The following is a 19,241-nucleotide window of genomic DNA, read 5'->3' as shown; positions in this document are numbered from 1 at the left end:
ATTTAATTTAAAAATTTGCTCGTATCTCTTTAAAGAAACACTATTGTGATATCTGAAAATTGTAAGTTACCTTTCAATAAGAAGTTGGATTGTTAGCCCAACTGTATCATTAAGCAGAATTGTTCCACTGACTTTAAAGTTGAGGGAGTGGACAGGAATGTTACCTCCTACATTTAGTCACCTTTCTCTTAATTAATAGTGACTTTGTTGTTGTTTTTGATTCAGAGAAATGTTTATTCGGCTGCAGCATGAAAATAAGATGCTTCTATTACAACAGGAAGGATCAGAAAATGAGCGTATTACAGAGCTACAGGAACAGCTGGAGCAAAAGCATCGGACAGTGAATGAACTAGAAACTGAGAAAAGGTGATGGGTGAAACAGCATCGTAAAATACAGCAAAAAGTGATTTCTAATTTTTCAGAAGTGGCCTTGTGGCTTGCATCTGTAGTATAGTACTGTGCAGGAAGCCAGTTATCCTTTTTCTTTCAGCAGTGTAATCATTAACAAAAGGATATAGAGCAGGCAAACAAAAGTAGCTATAAAATGTGATAGGTCTGTGTGTAGCGTACTGTGAAGGAAGTATTGATTATAGGACGCTCTTAGCTCTGAATGATTCTTGGTAGACCAATAAGGGACATAAACTCTTATTTCTAGAACTTCAAACTAATCATGTTGTAATACTGGGACATGGTCTGAATTTCTTTTTCAGTTAGTGAATGCTGAAAGTTTACTGGGGTGTGAGAATTTTGGGTAGTTGTCTCAAAACTTGAAATTATTCTAGGTCTTTTATTCTGAAATGTTTAATAAAGCTGCTATGTGTTTGCTTCAGCAGAAGTTCAAGTCAAAAAAAAGCATTTGAAGTCACTTTTTTTGTGGCTTAGTCCTGCTGGGTAGACCCTCTGAAAAATTGTCATCCAGATATGAAACAAAAAATCTGTCTGTTGTGATCTATTTAGATGGGTAATAACTGTCTTTTCTTCCTAAAAGGCTAAATGAAGAACGTATTGGGGGGTTACAACAGCAGATTGAAGATCTGCAAAAGACTTTACAGGAGCAGGGATCCAAGACTGAAGGAGTAAGTTAAAGTTCAGGCTTCTTGACCTTGAAGACATATTGCTGGTTGTGTTTAAAATCCTTCAGTGTAACATCAATTCCTTTGTTTAAATGTGCCTCTTGTTTTTCAATGTGTCTAGTGCTGATAACTACTGAGAAGGCAAGATCATGGTTTGGTGCGGTTTTATTTTTATTTTTTTAAGGTCAATTTGAAACACACTAGTTTATGCAGCAGTAAGAGTAAGCAAGCTTTGAACCCCTTTGGGTCACCCGACCCCTCTCCTCCTCATCCTGAACAACACACACATTTCAAAAGATCAAGCAAGGATCTTAAACAGTTGAGGCTGTTCAATGTATTGTAAAAACTCTCTTCTGTCTCCAAACAACTCCATCAGTTTAGGTAACACAGAATTGGCTCCACTGTATTCAGAGCAGATGAGTTTAGTTTCTGTAGTATGAGAATCCACGAGACCCCCACACCAACTGCATTTCAATTGAAAAGCTCGTGTTTTATGTGATTATTTTCCCCCGCCTTCTTTAAGGAACTAACGTTTCTACTTTCTGCTTTACTTCTAAAATTCACTGCTTTTGTCCTTAAAGAGTGGTGTAGTAAGAAGGATACCTTTAAAGAAAAAAGATGCTGGAATTAGTATCTGTGCAACGCAAAAAATATGAATGCAGTTACAGAAATGCATGAAAAAATGCAGTTTTCTTAGGATTTATTTGGTTTGACTTATTTAGGTGTGCTAAGTATTCTTGGCTGATTTGTAAGAGCACTTTAACATTGCACAGCATGAAATACAGAAATATAACTAAATTTTAACTCTTTCCTTTCGTAGTCTAGCAACCTGAAGCAGAAATTGGCAGCACATATGTAAGTAAGGCACATGCATCTGCAGTAGCTTATTTATGCTAAATAATTTGACTGTTGTAGCACAGAAAGGGCCTAAGTCTTTGTAGGGATGTCTTGTTTTTCAAAGCCACTGATTGGAGAATCATGCATGTGGTGAGTTAAGTATATAGTGTTCTAGTTTTGTCTACTCTGATCCTGATAATCTTGTAATGCTACTATCCACTTAAGTGTCTCTTCATCACCAATAGATTTATAACTGTTCTGATTCTCCAACAGGGTACTGAAACAGTCACTCTTGCTGGGCCTAAAATGTGTTTCATTCTTCTGAAATACTTCCATCCTTTCAGCAGGTGTAGTTCCTGCTAAGGAGATGCTGGAGTGGTTTTTTTATTGTTTATTTTATTTTTTTGTTTTTAGTTTTAGGTAAATGAGACTCAATTCACAAGTTGCAACTTCTGTGGTTCTTCAAAAATATGTAGTAATATTTCTGTTTAAATTCAAAAGCATTGCCAGAGTTTGAAATAGTTGTTTAAACACTACCACCATCAAGTTTCGGCTTTCAGTCTTAAAACAGTGCATGAAATTATTTGTGAGCTTAATACTTTGCCTAACCTTTCATTCATAGGGAAAAGTTGAATGAAGTTCATGATGAGTTACAGAAGAAGGAGGCTGATCTTGCAGAACTCCAGCCTGATGTTAGTCAGAACCGTAAGTTTTGTGTATCATTTTTGGGGGTTTTATTGAGACTGTGTTAAGTTTCTTCTGAAATTCCTATAGCCACTGGGCTGTGGGATACTTTTCTGGATAAGGCTTTCTTCTACCGCTTAGCTTTAAACCTGCAGTGGGGGTGGGTGAAGGGATTTTTTGCACATGGTGGTGGGCAGGGAGAGTTTCATGGGGCTTAGTTTTGTTGAACAGTACGCTGCAATTGGAATTCAAGGTCGGGTGGGACCTTATGGTGCAGCTGAAACAGAAATAGCAACTTAAGAAATTGTGTAGTAGCTGAACAGTTTCTCTGGGGGAGGGTGATCAAATCAAGAGAACATGGAAGCCTTGAAAGTACTATGTCTATTTTTATTTTGTACGTGTGTGTTGATAATTTCTGTAAATAGCCCAGAAGATTGGAGAGCTGGAAGCAGCTTTGCGAAAAAAAGATGAGGATATGAAAGCAATGGAAGAACGATATAAAATGTACCTTGAGAAAGCGAGAAATGTGAGTGGCATATTTCTGAGCATAAACATTCCTCCCTCCTAAATTTTTAAACAGATCGACTTGAGGTGTCTCCCCCCACCTCTCAATTAAAATTAGTAGCTGCTTGTAGCATTTTTAGTCAAATTGCTTAACTGCAGTCAGTTAAATGTGTGAGCAAATGGGGTTTAGGCTAAAGTATGAGATACATTAATAATTCCTTTGTACCCGTTGATGTACCTCCGGTGTAACAGCCTAGTTTTCATTATAATTGCCTTACTAGTGCTCAGTCTGTTTTCATGTTTCTGCTGTGAGCAAAAGAGATGCGGAGCTGTTGTGAATCAAACCTGACTTGTAATGCTTTTGTTTTGCCTTGTTACAGGTGATAAAAACCTTAGATCCCAAGCTAAATCCCGCATCAGCAGAAATTATGTTGCTCAGAAAACAGATAATGGAGAAAGACAAAAAAATTGAAGCACTAGAGGTAAAAACTTAATATTTAATAGTGACTTCTAACATATTTGCTGTTTCTGGTATTAGACACTCAAGTTGCTGTATCCCAATGATCCGATACCCTTCAACACTGCATTCAGTTAGAAACTGCGCAGACCATCAAAACTAGAGATTTTTAGTTGGGCTTAATTAACTTTGTATCCTAGTGTAAGTCTGTCAGCGGTTACTGTTCAGCAGTGTTTTTCAGTGTGCAACTGAAACACTAATTTGGATTCTTTCTAAACCCTCTGGAAAAACTCAGGCAAAATACTTCATAAAGCTAATAGTTTTGCTGTTCTTACAGTAGGTTGCTCAGCGCTGCAGTGTGACCTTTTTCAGTAGTAGCGTAACTTAGTTTGCGTGAGGGACTAGGTATTTGGGCAGTGACTTGTTTAATTTACTACATCCCTGGTTATCAGTGGTTTCATACACTGTAGTCCTATATAGAAGAGTAAAACCTGTTAATTCAGTAAAATCTGCTCGGCTGAAATCCTGAAAGGGTTGTTGACAGTAGTACAAGTGCTAAAAAAAAACTTGAGAAATGCAGCAGTTTGGTTTTATAGCCATATTGATGGGACTGGTTATAATAAGCTGAAAGGGCTGACTTTATAAATGCTGTGGCCTGACTTCCTGCTATGTGTATATACTAGCTAAGTATACTATGTAATAGCAATTCAGTAACGTAAGAATGTTCAGCCACTACAGATACATTCTTGTCTTTGACTTTCAGATGAAAAGATTACTGAACTATTTATAGACTTTCTGATACACCCTAGACTTTCATGCATTTCTATCACGAGCAAGTAACAGATTAAAACTTTTTCACTCATACCTTTGGTGAGTCTTCAGGTGACTTAACTGCTCATTCGTGACAGTTTCATCCCACCACACACACACCCTCAAAGTATGTTTCAAAGTTGAACTACAACTTGTGTAAAATTTAGCTTCTTCCTGAAGGAGTCCGTAGCTTCTCTCGTAGTCATTTGTTTACAAGTTCTTTCGCATTTTTAAGCATTTCTGCTGCATGTGTTTATTTCCCTTGATGGACTGCAGTAAATTTATGCAGATTATTTTTGTTTTAATTGAGCTTCTCTTCTCTCTTTCTCCTTGCAGGCTGAATACAAACTTGCGAAGTTACGTGATTATGAGGAAAAGCTAATTGTAACTGCCTGGTATAACAAGGTGGGTCACAAGGTCATTTGTTGGTATTTCAGAAACCAAAACAACACATTTTGCTAAACGTGACAGTGAAATCTTACCTTGCTCTGTTGGGTTTTTTTTCTTTTCTTTTTAGCAATATTTTAACAATAAACTATTTCATCAAATTATTTTGTTACATCTTTTCTGCTTTTGTGCTTTGGAACAGGAGACTTAAAATTTGGCATAGGCCATGACTTCCATGTTAGTAATGTACGATTTGCTGGCACAAGCTTCCATCAGGAATTTTACCTGAATCCAGAATGTTCAGTAGCATTTGTTGTTGAAGTTTTTGGGCTTGAGACAAAGGGAGGCCATGGTTCAAAAGGTTTCCAGACTCCTGATTTAGATGTTCAGCATCTTTAGCGCAGTATTTGTGAAATAAGCTAGAGCCACCTTCTCATCCTGTAGCAGTGTTGCAGAGGTGGCTAGAACATTTGGCCTTAGATTGCTGTGCAGAGGGCTGGAGAGAGATGTGCATCTTCACATGAAGCAATGTTTCAATATAGTTCCATAAAGACAGACTGGAATGGGAAATCAAAAAGGAAAGTAAAATTAAATGGCTTACTAAAGGACCAACTTTACAATAAGCTAAAATTAACACATTCCGTATGAATGTGGATGAATCTTGATTCCTTGAACCTTGGTTCATACCTTTTATGGCAGGAAAAGAGTAGATAAGAAATACAGTAAAAAATTTGGTGTGCATGCTAAGTAAGGATGAGCTTTGTGTATGAAAGCTGGATGGGGTTTTTTCTTCTTTCTGCTATAGTGTAAATGTTGTTTAATGTATTTGCAGAGCCTCACTCTTCAGAAGCTAGGTATGGAAGCAAGGCTGGTTGGCAGTAGCGGTGCCTGCAGAGACGGTCCCGGGCGCTCATTCCTAGCTCAACAACGCCACGTCACCAATACCAGAAGGAATCTCACTGTTAAAGTACCAGGTGCAACATCTGATTAAACCAGAAGGACCATGAAGGAAACTTACATGCTAAAGTGTCCTTAAATGTTTTATGGCTTCCACTATAACTACTTGATGAAAGAGGAGGTTAGAATGGTGGGCAGCTGCAAATTCAACATCAGAACCTATCGAGAAGCGATTAAGTTGATCAGTGGTGCATCTAGAAGGTAGCACATAGTTTTCCAAGTAGAAGTAGATTTAACTGCAGTAGGTACTTACAAGCACAACTTAAAAGATTTATATTTGCCTTCAGAATATATTGTAAATATAAAATTTGGCACTATATATTTAAAACTTTATTTAATGGGTTTGGGCTAGAAAGTTGACTTTTGTAATGGGAAGATGTTATGCAAAAATGTACTTCAGGAAACTGGCAATATTGGGTGTTTTTGCTGGGCTCTTCTAAAAATAAATGTAAAAGATTGGTACCATGTTTGAAAAAGTACTTTTTTTGGAATGTGAAGTACAATTTTAAAAGCAAGAAAATACTTGTATTTATAGAAAAAGAAAAAGAGGTCTAGTACCGATTGACTTGTTTTTTATAAGAGAAGACAGGATTTGTTTTGTCATCTCAAGTGAGAAGCAGAGCTACTCAGTTTATTTAAAAAAGAAAAGATCAAGTTTGTGCATATATACATTAAGGAAAACCTGTCTTTAAGATGTTGAATTCACTAAAGCCAAATAAGCTGTCTTTTCCTGCGTAAGAAGAGAAGCTATTATAATAATTCAAAAGTCTGGGCTACGTTTTAAAAGTCTGGCGTATTGGTACATTGCATTTATTTGCAGAAAGGGAGTTAGGTGGGAAGGAACCCCATTTATTTCCAGCTATTTATACAACCCTGTGCATAGAAACTAATTTTCCTCTTTTTTAAATGTTGTTTCACTCCAGTTATTCTGAACTAACTGCTAGGCAGATGAATGAAAGATAGCTTTGCTAGTTGTTGGCAGTAAGGATTGTTGGCAGGGAGAAAAGTGCATAAACTGTGATAGTTTTGCGGTATCTCGATCGAAGAAGAACGGGGATTGTTATCTGAAATTAGTGTGCAGGAAGCTGCTATCTTTCACAAAATTTGTGTCACTGTACCAAATATATTACTGTTGTTGGGAACTGTATTTTTAGGAAGCTTGTTATTGTCTGTGCTTCGTTGCAAACCATGTAGAACAAATTCATTTATACCCATAGTTAAATAAAACAGAATTACAGCAGCCCTTAAGATAAAAGGAGCTCCCTTAAGATAAAATGAGTACACTTAAATTAAATATTTGGGGGTGCTGTACTAGTCCATGATATAATATAAAACTCAGTCATACGCGTGAATGAAAACATATGTCTGTCTTCACCAAAGGCCATCTTTGTTTTTGAGAGCGGAATTCAGTTTTGGAGAATTTAGGTTTTGAATTGTGAAATTTTACTAGTTCTCCATTTTGCATGCCCTTCAGTGTGGCTTTTTCTTTGATTTCTTCCTTTCCCAGCATCTCAAATTCTTTATTGGGCATTGCTTGCAATGCTAAAGAAAAGGGAAGTATTCATTTTTAATACTTAGCGTTGCTAATTAGTTGTGGTAGTTTTACAGTGCTATACATTTAGGCATTCAACAGAGATTTCCTCTTTCAAAACTTCTGTCTACACGAGAAAAGCCAGTCTCATGCTGAATACAGTATGAGAGAGAATATGCCAGACAAACTGCCATTGGAGAGTTTTGTCTGTCAGGTGGTGTTCTTCAGGACTTTATGCTTCTTTGGACTACCTCTTGCGTTTTGAGGTCTTTTACTGCTGCAGTGATGTTATTGGGGTTTGTATTTTTGAGGTACAATTGTTTATTTAATCTGCTAGTGGTGTGGGAGGTGGTGGTGAGCAGTGGAACACGAGACTAACTCTTAGCAAGGTGCTTACGTTTCTAAAGCCTGGTACATTGGTTTGTCGTAGTGAAATGTGAAACTGTCCCCGATGGTGTTGAATGGGTCTCTTAATGCTCGTTCTCTGCAGCATGGAAACTTTCATGAACGTCTTTCAAATACTCATCTAGTTAGTAGGGTCGATGCATTTGTTGTACTTCTCACAGTAGTGGAGCTGTGCCAGTAGTCATACCGGGTGCTGAATAGTGAAAAACTTGGAGCAAATGTCTTTGATGTACACTTCTCAAAACTGCAGACCCTGGGACCAAAAATGACCAAGAACCTCCCTATCATTTAATTGGAAGTTTGTCCTCTGGCTAGGGATGGAAGAATTTAAATACAGAACTACAAACAGGGATCAGCCTTTTTTCAGGGCAAGGTCATCCCCAACAGTCCTGTTGGGATTGCCAAAAATGAATCAGGTTTTCAGGTATTAGATGAAATGTTACTTGGGAGTTTTCCAAACTGTTAAAATTAAAGCCTGTAACTATAACTTAAGTGTTTGTTTGGGACTGAGAACCTGTTTCAGAGTGGCTGTTTAATAACTGGTTAAACTGGGGTTATGTCCTATGAATGAGGAACCAATCTGTAGAAATAAAGATTTGATCGTAAGCCGTGGTGCTGTATTCACTTCAGCTCATCTGGCAGTGCAGAAAGGGGCGTTGGAATGAGTACCATTTCAACGGTAACTTCATTCATGTCAAACAAAAGAGGCTACTAATAGCATTGCTGTGTTACAGCTGAGTTGTATGCAACACGTAGCAGCAGAACAATGTCAATACGATGTTCTTCGATGCAATGTGCACCACTGCTGAGGCAGGACAAAGAGGCTACTTGTCTCTGCTGCAAGATGGATTCGTATCATGCCCAGACAGCACAGTTAGGAACAGATGCAAATTATGAGATTAAGTCATTGAATATTGCTAAAGTTATTCAGCATTATTAGTAACTTTAGCCAGTTTCCATTATATAGATCCAAATATATTACCAATAGGGTAATATAGATCCAAAGAAACAAAAATATGTTCTGATTGGCATATCAGTTACTATTTTTTTAATAAAATATTAAAAATAGCCACTGTGTAAATGAAGTGTTTTGTAGCAATAATCCAAATTTTGGACTAGTAGGTTCTTCTACTCAAGGTGGATCAGGCAGCAGTTTTGAGAAGATTCTTTTGCAACAGCTGTATTATAGTGGATTAAGAAAACATTCACTGAAAATAAATTTTCACCTGTTTTTGTTCTTTAAAATATATATATATATGAGTATTCTATTTTCTACAGTATACACTTACTTGGAAATAAGTAATATAAGCAATACTGATGTTTTATTTAGGTAGCCATAAATAGTTTAGGAATTAGAAATTGAAAACAATTGTTTAAGAGGTAGTAATGTCTAGTAAAGTAATTTTCTTAACTTTTTTGCTTTTTCCCTTCCTCCCATAGTCAAGCTGGAGTTAAGGTTTTCAGTGTATCAGTGTCTACATCTTCTGTTTAAAACAACTGTAAACACTGTGTTGCTTAGAACTTGAAAAATTGCACTAATTTTTAAACTTTTGGTTTTATTTTTCTTTGGAAAGAATTCTTTTATATTCGCATAAAGATTTTTAAAATTAATTCTTTGGTGTCTTTATTTCAAGCAGTGTGTTTAATGTAAGCATCCGTGTTTCTGGGTGGCGTGTCAATATGCAGACCCAGTTCATCTGATTACACCATCTAAAATGTCATGTTACAGGATATGTAACGTGTATGTATGATGAGTGTGTGTATGTTTTGCTGTAACAACAACGAATCAGGCTTGTGCTACCTTCCCCTCCTCTTTTCAGTTCATTCCTGCTTGCAGTTCTGCTCCTCCCCGAAGCTGGTTACCTCTGCTCAGTGTGCTGACAGTCGTCTGAGCGCTCGGCTGGTGACCTTGTGAAGTGGAAAGACTAAAAGCCACTACACGTGAGCTGTTGAGTGACTTCAGCGATTGCTTATTGCTACTGAAAGAAGTTAGGATCTCTGTGCTCTCCCCAGCCCCACCTAAGAGAACACAGAGGACAGACAGGTACACACTTCTAAATCACCGTGCTTGTTTTTATTTGGAAAACAGACTGCCCTCTTCAGCCTGCTGTGCAGGGTATTTATGTGCCCAGTTCTTAGTCTTGTTGAAAGCTTCTTGCTCCCTGGGCACGAACCTCAACCCAGAAGCGAGGCTGGGAATGAGAGCAGGCAGCCGTTCAGCCCTCCGGAGTGAAGATCCGCAGGGAGATGATGTCACAAGTTTCTTTTAGGGGCCCTGTCAGACCTGTCTTTGCCACAGGTTTTCCCTTTCTCTGAACAACAATCCTCAGCCTGACTGTCCTGACGTGGGTAACAGTTTCTCCTGCCTTGGCCTGCTGCCCCTGTGAGGCTGGGGAGCTGTGTGGTGTCTGGCTGTGGAAGGGCCTTCACAGTGGCAGAAGGGTCCCGGTGAGGGTGAGGTGAATGACCAGACGTGGAAGCACCATTTTTCCTTCTTTCTGAGGCTGAATGTAACAGCATTTTCAGATGCTGAGGAACAAAACCTGCAGCTGTGTGTGTGAGGGAGAAGGGAAGAGAAGGGGCTGCCAGCTGTGCAGGAAGCCTGGGCCAAGCTGCAGGGTGTGTTCAGCCCATGTGGGAGCTGTCACAGGACACCCATGCCGGGGCCGGGGGGGGGGGGTCTGGGGTGTGGGGCACAAGCGAGGGGTGCTGTGTGCAGCGGGGACCAGGACCCTCTGTTTCCACCTGCTGAGTCACAAGAAGCTATGCTCAAATGCAGGCTGCCTGCGCAGAGCCTGCGTCTGCAGCCCTGTTTGCTTGTGGCGTTTCTGGTAGCTTCTTGGGCACCAAGCACCGCAGCAGCAGGTCTGTATGTTTAGGCAACGCGTGTCCCTGGAAGAGCGGTGCGGGTACAGTACAGCCCCGAGGGGGTGAGGTCAGCCGTGCGTGCGACGTGGTGCCAAACAGTCCTGTGAAATGTGCTCTTTGCTCGGAGTACAGCTAACCCAGCGGTGACCCGGGGAGGAGGGGGAGGAAGCTTTTGGATATAGCAGCAGCCTGGGAAAGGAAACGGGAATCTTAGCCAAGCACTGGGGAGAGAAAAAAAAAATAAAATTCAGATGACACCTGTGAACTGGAAGTGCTTTGGGAGTAATGCTGCACACAACAGAAACTTGTCACTGGTCCCCTCTCCTGTTCCCTGCTGATTCCAGGCACTCAGCCTGCTTCCAGCCTTCCCCTTCTGCTTCTCCCAAGGAAGGAAAAGAAAGAAAGGTCTAGAAAGTCAAATGAACTTCCTAGTTTCTGCTGCGAAGGGAAGATGTTGAAGCCCCTTGCCAGGAGCAGGTTGGGAGGGCGGTGGGCGTGGGGAGAGGAGGGGTGGAGACCTGGGGTTGGGGATGTCTCATCCCACCTTTGGTGAGAACCTGGTTGGGTCTCCTGCATTTTATAAATAGGCTGGTTCAGTTTCTACCACGTGTTCTCGCGTTTCCACCTTACGGATCTGCAAAACAGGGGTCTCAAGTGCCAGAAACAGCATCTTAGTCCAACCTCTTGTTTCCACCCAGCTGTGCCTGGCACAGAAAATTAGAGGAGGGGGCAGAGCCTCCTTGCCAAGCCCTGTGCTTGAAAGAGCCCTGCCAGAGCCCGTGCTCACCAGCTATAAATTTTGCTTTATGTTGTATGGCTGTGTGTAGCCCCAGTGTGCAGCTGTGGGGCCACAGGGTGTTTCTGCTCTTCATGAGCCGGTCTGCAGGGCCATCCCAGCCTTCCATGCTTCCTCCCTTGTGTACTCGGAGGAGAAGAGAATGCAGGTTAAAATAAAAGGATTTAAAACCCACCTGGGCATTAATGCTTGCATGAAAAAAGATGCTTTTATGTCCTTCAGGAGATGACTTAATTCTTGGAAGAGGTGCTGGGAAAAATTGGTTTCTTGTAGGAACATGTAAAAAGTACTGCAGGAAAAATTGAAAATGAACAGGAAAAGATGGCTTTCCCCTCGCTTCTCCGCAAGGCAAGCAGGAGGTGGAGGTGTGTGGTATCGGCGCTGTGTTGTGCCGTGCCTTCCCACCAGCCCCCGGTCCCACTGCTGGGAGCTGCATCTTCTTGTGCCTGGAGGCCTTGCTGGGGTCCTGTGGTGCCACAGTTAGAGTTGATGCATTTACTGGTGTTAACCATCAGCTGTCTGTCAATCTTGGAACTGTTTCACCTTACGCATGGTGGTTTGAAACATTAGTAATTTGTTGGCGGTATTTTCCAAAGGACCTTTTTATTCATTAGACTGTTGAGTGCAGCAGATTTAGCTGTGCATCGTCTGTTGCTGGAGCTCGCCCCTCTACCCACCCCGGCCACACCAGCCACTCGATGATGCTGGGCAGGTAAACAGGATTTAGCATATTCCAAAAGACAGGACCTGTGACTTCTATGGCTGGAAGTTCTAGAGATCTGGCGGAGCAGAGAGCACTCCCCCCATGCTCCCTGTGGGTGTTACACTCCTAATCACTGTGGCAAGCCAGGACCTGGCCACAGGCTTTGATGGTTTACCTGCTAGTGTACTTGTACTGACAGGGACATTTATTTTCATCAGTTCTGTAGGAATTGCCTTTGCTGTTACAGTGCCGGCCCCTCTGCTAACGGAGAGCAATGCTGCAGTGACATGGGCCAGGCCCTGCCTGGGTGGACTCGCAGCCCCCTGCCACCCCCTGGTGCTCTGGGCACGGCTGAAGGCTGGAAATCACCTCTGTTGGGCTTCACTTTGCAGAACGCTTCGTGACAAAAACATTTTGGTAAGCGTTTATTGATGCAGGAGAAAGAGATATTATAGAGCAACTTTTGTGGTTTTTTTTTTACCCGATTACGTGCCAAGGATAACAAAACCAAAAAATGTTGTATTAATGTGATAAAACACAGGCTGGTACTGCTCTTCCACAGTACACAGCCACAGCCTGAACACAGCAATCCCTAAAGTCTTGCTCATTCTCTTGCCATGGTGAAGCATGGCCATCCATCATAAAATTAGGAAAGCCCCAAGCCCCACATTCATTTGCAGTGCCATATGGCAAGCCTAAAAGTGCCCTGGGAGATCCCAGGCTGATCGCCTTTCTCATGTGATACAGAGTGCAAGGTCTGCTTGGAAAAGAAATTATTTTGCAATTGCTTTAAAAGAAACTACCCAGCCTCTCCCTGGAGCCAGGCGGTTGTTACCACTGCCCAGGGGAGCCACCGAGGGCTCCTTCTCAGCATCCTTCCCGAAGGATTTTTCCCTGCGAGGATGGTGGCCCAGGCTTCCCTACCGCGGCACGGCACAGATCTCGTAGGACTGTGGGGCCAGCGTGATGCCTAGCTTGAACTGGAGGGTGAGCGTGGTGTCCGGGGGCGCCTGGAAGGTGAATTTCTGGAGCAGAGCCGTGAAGAAGAGGAAGAGCTCAGAGCGGGCCAGCGACTCGCCCAGGCAGGCACGCTTCCCTGTGGAGACAGCCACCCATGGCATCCTCAGCCTGCGCCAGCTGCCCAGCTGCTTTCACTGCTGAGAAAGCCCCTGCCTTCCCGTAGGACCGTGGTCCAGCTGTGTCACCCCCTTCCCAGGGTGAGTTTTGCAGCCCAAACTGAGCTCTGATAACGCCAGGGGCTTTACAGCACGGGCTGCCCCCGGAGGGCACGTGCTCCGGTGAGCTGTGCTGACGTGCACAGTCTGGCCGTGCCCGTGCTGGGAGCCGTGGTTTGTTTGAGCTGCACCAAAGAGCTACCAGGGGTGGTGTGTGAGGCTGGTATGGGAAGCAGGGGTGCTAAAAGCAGTCTCCCCGGGGAAGCTGTTGGCTGGGGTACCCTGTGGTGGCAACAGCGAAGCCCTTGGTGAACTCAGCCACGTGGAAGCAGGAGCACAGAGCGATGCTTTTCCCTTGGTGAAGGTGTTTCTAGGGTCTCTGCCGTTTTTAGGGTCTCTTATTCATCCTCATCTCTCTTCTGTACATGTGAAGAGAGATGAGAAAGGGCTCAGAGCACGGGTGAGGTGCTTTGGGGTGGCCACTTGAGCACTGCTGGAGTGGCTTCTTCCAGGGTGCAGCCAACACCTGCCCTTTCCATCGCTATTTTCCTCTGTGTCTCCACCATGCAGTTGGGAGCCCCATCCCAGTGCCTCAGCACAGAAGCACCATGGTCCAGCAAATCTTACCTATAGAAAATGGCATAAAAGACTCTCTCTTCCAGAACTGACCATCCTTCAGGAAATGCCCGGGGTTAAAAGTGTCGGGAGTTTCCCACTCATTCTTGTCAAACATCACGGAGGTTAAATTTGTGAGCAAAAGGGTGCCCTAGTAGGTGAAAAAGAAATAAATCACACCTTCTTTGTCACTGACAGCAGGAAGGACATTTTTATCTTCCAGTCTCCTCTTCATGAAGAACATCCACAGTCAAATTCTGCTGCAATTATTTGTCCATCACCCCCCGCACAGGCAGTGTTTTCTAATTCTTGCCTGTTCAGAGGTGCATTATTATACACCCACACTTCTCCCTCACCAGCATAATTTTTATCTGCTGTAATCTTGGGCCAAAGTTCCTGTAAAAGCTAAGTGAGATGGGATCTGTGCCTCGATAGGGGGTGTGGAGGTGTGTCACCCTGCAGTGCTTTGTACCATTCAACATGCTGGAGAACGTTTGGATGGCAAAAATACGTGTTCGCTAGGACGGAACTCTGGCCAGGGCAGAAAGGCTGTAGCTCTGCCCCTCCTGCCTCCACAGGAGCGAGCTGGTCTGGCGGATCCTGCCTGTGGAACTGGGAGGCCCTTGCTCAAGTCTCAGTGCTCAGGAGTGAGGTTACCTTTGGTATGTGGAAGCCATCCAAGACTGTGTCCTTCACCACCTCTCTTGGCACGTTGAAAGGGATGATGTTGCCTTTCCTCTGCACTTCGTGGATGACGGCGTTGGTGTAGGGCATGTTGTTCCTGTCCTCCAGGGCTGGCTGCCGCAGCTGCCCAATGACCGTGTCAATCTCTGTTTGCACACGGGCTGGTGGGAAGCAGCAGGGATCAGCCAAGGTTCACGAAAAAAAACCAGCACCCTTGGAACAGCACAAGGGTGTTGCTGTGAGGGGCCCCCAAGGACCGACCTGGGACACCTGCTACTGTTTGTGCACCTCTTTTGTGTGGGTGTAGGGGGATTCCCCATTTTTCTCTCTCAAAAAAAAGAGGCTCCCATGAAGCTGTGAGGGCTAAAAGCAGGGAAAACCACCTTTTCTCTAACTGTACCTTGAATTTCTGGATACATGGCCATATAGAGCAGAGCCCAGCGGATGGTTGTGGACGTGGTCTCGGTCCCAGCAAACAGCAGGTCAGTTGCACATGCCACGAGGTTTTCCTCCCGGAAGATGCCGTTGCCCTTCACAAAAAGGGGCGTTAGTACCACGTGAACAGCAAGGGCTGCCCTGACACTGGCTTAGTCCACGTTAACCCCAAGGATTTTGGCAGACGCTGCTGCCCCCCGCCCCGTGCCTCCATCCCACTAACAGGTGCTCTGGGCCCGATGTCCATCCTAAGCTCCTAAATGGCTACACAGGCAGCTCCGATGGGGAATTCAGGCTCATTTCTCATCCCTCCTGAGTTCTAAGCCCCGCTGCAGAAGGGTTTGCTCCACGTTGCTGACCTTGGCTATCTCCTGCAGGTAGCTGCTGATGAAGTCATAGTTCTCTGAGAGGTTACAGTCCTCCTTGTGTTTGTTGATCTTCTCTTTCACAAAACTTTTCAACAACCTCCAGTTTTTACGGATGGTTTGATGGGACCCAGGGAAGAACTTTATTATAGACGGGAAAGAGTTGTACAGCTTTGGACACAAAAGAAGAAGGGTGAGTGGAATACAGGACTGTTATCAAAACTGAAGGAGCCTGCAATGCCACTGAATTGCTGGAGTTGTGGAAATAGCTCAGCTCCAGGAGACCATTACAAGGGGTTGATATTCCTGTTACGGAGTGACTCGTGTATTACCCGATGTTACAGTGGGCACGATGGGCAGGAAAGGTGGCGTGGGGTGAGGGAGAGCAATATGACCATTGCCCAGCTTGAAAATAGGCGGGAAGAAATTACAGGCAAATCTACCCTCTGTGAAGGAATAGGGAATGATGACGACGTTTGCTGATGAAAACACTACGAGTTTTGAGGCTGACTACAGCGAAGAAACTATGGCCCTGCAAAACTGCACAGCATCCATGTTGGTGGCAGGAGGGTGTACCTGGCTCATGATGGTCGCGTGGAGGCTAGTTGTCTCGTCAATGAGCTTCAGCAGTTTTTGGAAGTCCTTATCCTGGTAGTCAAACCGATTGCCAAAGGTGATGGAGCAGATGATGTTTGAAACGGCGTTACTGATTTTAATGTGGGGGTTGAAGGGCTTTCCTGGAGAAGGAAAGGGGAATGATCAATTATCTTCCAGTCTTCACAGAAAAGTAGGAAACAGTTGTCAGAGATAAAATATTCAACAAATACAAGTGCAATGAGCGGCTCTGATGGGCACCCTCCTGTGTCACTGCTCTCCCGGGACGCCTGGGCACCCCCATGAGCTGGCCAAGTCTGGCAAACACCCTGACAATCAGACTACGGAGATGTTTGTTTACTTTGGAAGGCAAGAGCTGCAGAAGGGTGGACGTCATTTGAATTCATTGGAAACATTGGGATTTACACACGCACAGGACTTTCCAGAGATCTGCGAGAGAGCAGTAGGCTGAGGGTGGGCTATGACTAACGCTTTGGGTGTTACCTGGCTGCATTCACCAGTCAGTTAGGAGGCAGAATGCCTGTAAAAGTGAGCTGGGATGCTGGCAGGGTGCTAGCATCGCTTGCAGGGTGAGGTATATTTCCAGCATGCAGTGAATCATGGGTGAAATTATAGTGGGCCATACCGGTTCCTGTCTTCAGCACAGCTTATGAGGGTCGTAGCACTCACCTTGCTCGTCCCCAAACACATCCACGAGGTATCGGCACTCCTCCTGGATGCGCTCCTCCAGGCTCCTTTTCCCCAAGCCTAAGTTTCGGAGGGTGGTCAAGGTGAACCTCCTCTGCTGCTTCCACAAGTGCCCGTTGGAGGAGACCAGTCCTGCAGGAACACGCCACTGTGAGCCAAGGCAGGGCCCTCCACCGAGGGCAGAGAGCTCCAGGGCTCTGTCTTATCTCCAGCTGTCTTGGACCTCTGCAGGGTCAACACTTTGACCTTACAGCTGAGATACGTGTCCTGAGGGATAACTCACCTAACTTGCTGAAGATCTCCTTGTCAACAGGAATTTCAGGGCGATCAATGAAGTTTTCCCCTTGGTTTACTAGAGCTTCCTTAACCATCCGCAGCCCATTTACGAACACAAATGATGTGGTGCCCATCTGCAGCTTGAAGATGTCCCCAAGTTTTTCAGAAAGCTGGGAGGGGGGGCCAAAATAAATAAAAGGGCTTTTATTTGCAATGCATGTGTCTGTCGGGACAGGGACAGCCCTGGCAAGGGACACAGATGAAAATAAGGGAAGCTGAGAGCAGGAGGGGAGACAGGGTGTTTGCACAAGTGTCTGCTTGACTCAGTCTTTTTTCTTTCCTCTTTTCCCAAATCACTAATCAGGAGTTGGTGTTAACTGGCCATAATTCAAGTAAAACTGTCCAGGTTTGATTTTTCAGTCCTGTGTTTTTCATGCCCTTCCCAAACACCCTTCCAGTCCCTGGCCAGGCCTATGGGGCTCCTACAGCTGCCACCGTGTGCATGGTATCATGTCGTGCCCTTTGTCCAAAAAGGTCGCTCCACCTTTGTCCCCCTCCTCCTACCCAGGCAAACTTCATGATGTTCCTGCTGACCAAGGGAGAACCTCCCGCCCCTAGGTCCCCATGGGCCATGGGCTTGGGATTAATCCCTTCCCCATGCTGCAAAGGTGGTGTAACCGCAACCCCCTCCGCCCCCTTCCCCATGGTGCCCACCACCCCTGTACCTTCTGCACTGTGGCCTGGGGGTTGTTGAAGTTCAACAGGTACATGTGCCCGATGAGGGGGAGGGAGAAGGGGCTGGGAGGGAAGTTCTTTGGCTGCCTCTGCTTCATGTAGCTGGTGACCAGCAGGAAGACAGTGAGGAAGACAAGGAGCATCTGGAAGGAGATGCTCTCCCAGAGGAAGCACAGCATGGGTGGATGGTGGAGCTCCACAGGGATGTGTCTCGTGGCAGGTCAGGGCAGGCTGAGCTCAAGGGATGCCACCAAACCCCCTAGGGATGGGGGGAGATGGGCAAGGTGCTGGGGGCACAAACACAAGACAGCATCAAGCAGCTTTTGCTGACCTGGCCTGGAGACCACATTTGAACTCCCGCTTTCCCATGTTTCAGCAAGGACTGTTTGATTAAACTCAAGCATTTCCTCTGATCCCATTTAAAAAACCCTGAACACAAACCATAACACCCCCACCTCCCTCTTTCCCCTCCCGCCTCCCACCGCTGCTTTACAAAACCCCAGTGATCCACGTCCTTGCCTAAAGGACAGAAAGGAGCTTTGTGGGGCCAGGATTAAAACCTTCTGGCAGCCGCGCCATGCTGTCCCCATGAGCCCGTGGCTTGACGTGAGTCCCGCTTTCTCTTCCCCGTGGTGCCCTCACCGTGCCGTGTCCCAGCGTCGGCTTCACAGTGCCGGGGAGGCTCCCGCCGCTCCAAGCGCCTCACGCTTTCCGAGTTTGCAGAAGCTCGTTCGGTGATATGAAGAGTCCCAGACCAAGCCCCAGGTCAGCAGGGCCATCCGAGATAAGGTTGCACAAACCTTTCGCAAACCATCTGACTCACTGGTTGAGGTTTCGGTGTGTCAGGGTGATGTGGGCTGGAAGCCGTCCAGGATCTGCAGCGGTTTCTAAGCACCATCATTTTCTCATCTCGGCTGGATGTGTGCAAGCAGAGCACCCTGCTCCGGCCGGGAGCCGGCCTTGCCCCAGGCCCTCCCGCCATCCCTTCCCACCCGCTGTGGCTGTCGAGCGTGCAGCCCGTGCCAAAGCCGTGCCCAAAGCCCGACAAACCCGGGGCAGGTGCTGAAAAGCCACAGCAGGTGCCCGGCTGAGCCGGCTGGGCCCTTTGGTGGGACCTGTAACCATCTTCCCACCTGGGAGTGGCTCCGAGGCAGGCGGCTGGCCAGGCACGTACACCACAGCGGACGTGGAGCTGTGTGCTGTGCTTTATTGCAGAAGAAGCGAGGGCGTTTGCACCAGCAGTTTGCCATCACTGTGTGGCTCTGCTGTGGCTGTCAGCTGCCTCCTCGTGCCCCGGGGGGGGGGATTTGGGTTCGTTTTCTCTCTTTTGGGGACATTGGCTGTGGCTGATGGGGTTGTCCGGTGCTGAAGACAAAGCACAGAGATGCAGCAGCACCACCAGAGTGATGCCATACACGTGAGGGCAAAGCCTTTATGTTTGAGAAACTTGAGAAGTTAAATCATTGTTTTATTCTGCAACATAAAGGGGATGAAGCTGTTTTTCAGGAGAAGCTCTCTTTTTACCTCTGGCTTTTAAGTGCACTTAGGCATGAGCCCTGTGGAAAGGCAGGAGTTTCCCCCTCATTCACATGAGATGTTCTACTCAAAAAACCTCCATGTTCATGCCTCCTGCCTTTATGAT

The 19,241-nt window shown here is 45.2% G+C and overlaps 2 protein-coding genes across 2 annotated transcripts in view; one reads left to right on the top strand and one right to left on the bottom strand.

The window, feature by feature from the left end:
* HOOK1 (hook microtubule tethering protein 1) overlaps positions 1 to 9,256 on the top strand; it is a 28,782-nt gene extending 19,526 nt beyond the window's left edge. Inside the window, exons 15-22 of the mRNA XM_080406362.1 lie at positions 226 to 366; positions 989 to 1,076; positions 1,894 to 1,928; positions 2,533 to 2,615; positions 3,020 to 3,120; positions 3,479 to 3,580; positions 4,702 to 4,770; positions 5,585 to 9,256. Of these exons, the coding sequence (XP_080262488.1) occupies positions 226 to 366; positions 989 to 1,076; positions 1,894 to 1,928; positions 2,533 to 2,615; positions 3,020 to 3,120; positions 3,479 to 3,580; positions 4,702 to 4,770; positions 5,585 to 5,743 (778 nt within the window). The 3' untranslated portion in view covers positions 5,744 to 9,256. The remainder of the gene's footprint in view (positions 1 to 225; positions 367 to 988; positions 1,077 to 1,893; positions 1,929 to 2,532; positions 2,616 to 3,019; positions 3,121 to 3,478; positions 3,581 to 4,701; positions 4,771 to 5,584) is intronic.
* CYP2J2 (cytochrome P450 family 2 subfamily J member 2) lies at positions 8,921 to 19,210 on the bottom strand. Its single transcript, XM_080406419.1, has 10 exons — positions 18,242 to 19,210; positions 17,590 to 17,886; positions 16,872 to 17,034; positions 16,571 to 16,720; positions 15,863 to 16,023; positions 15,281 to 15,457; positions 14,887 to 15,016; positions 14,460 to 14,647; positions 13,815 to 13,953; positions 8,921 to 13,108 (listed from the first exon to the last, which is right to left on the bottom strand). The coding sequence occupies exons 2-10, from the start codon at positions 17,776 to 17,778 to the stop codon at positions 12,933 to 12,935; spliced, it is 1,473 nt and encodes a 490-aa protein (XP_080262545.1). The 5' UTR covers positions 17,779 to 17,886; positions 18,242 to 19,210; the 3' UTR covers positions 8,921 to 12,932.
* Positions 19,211 to 19,241: the final 31 nt, after the last annotated feature.

Source organism: Falco punctatus, assembly GCF_963210335.1.
Source record: "Falco punctatus genome assembly, chromosome: 11".
In the NCBI taxonomy this organism is placed as follows: Eukaryota; Metazoa; Chordata; class Aves; order Falconiformes; family Falconidae; genus Falco; species Falco punctatus.
Note: the sequence above shows the minus strand (reverse complement) of the source record. Positions and strands in the feature narration are given on the sequence as shown.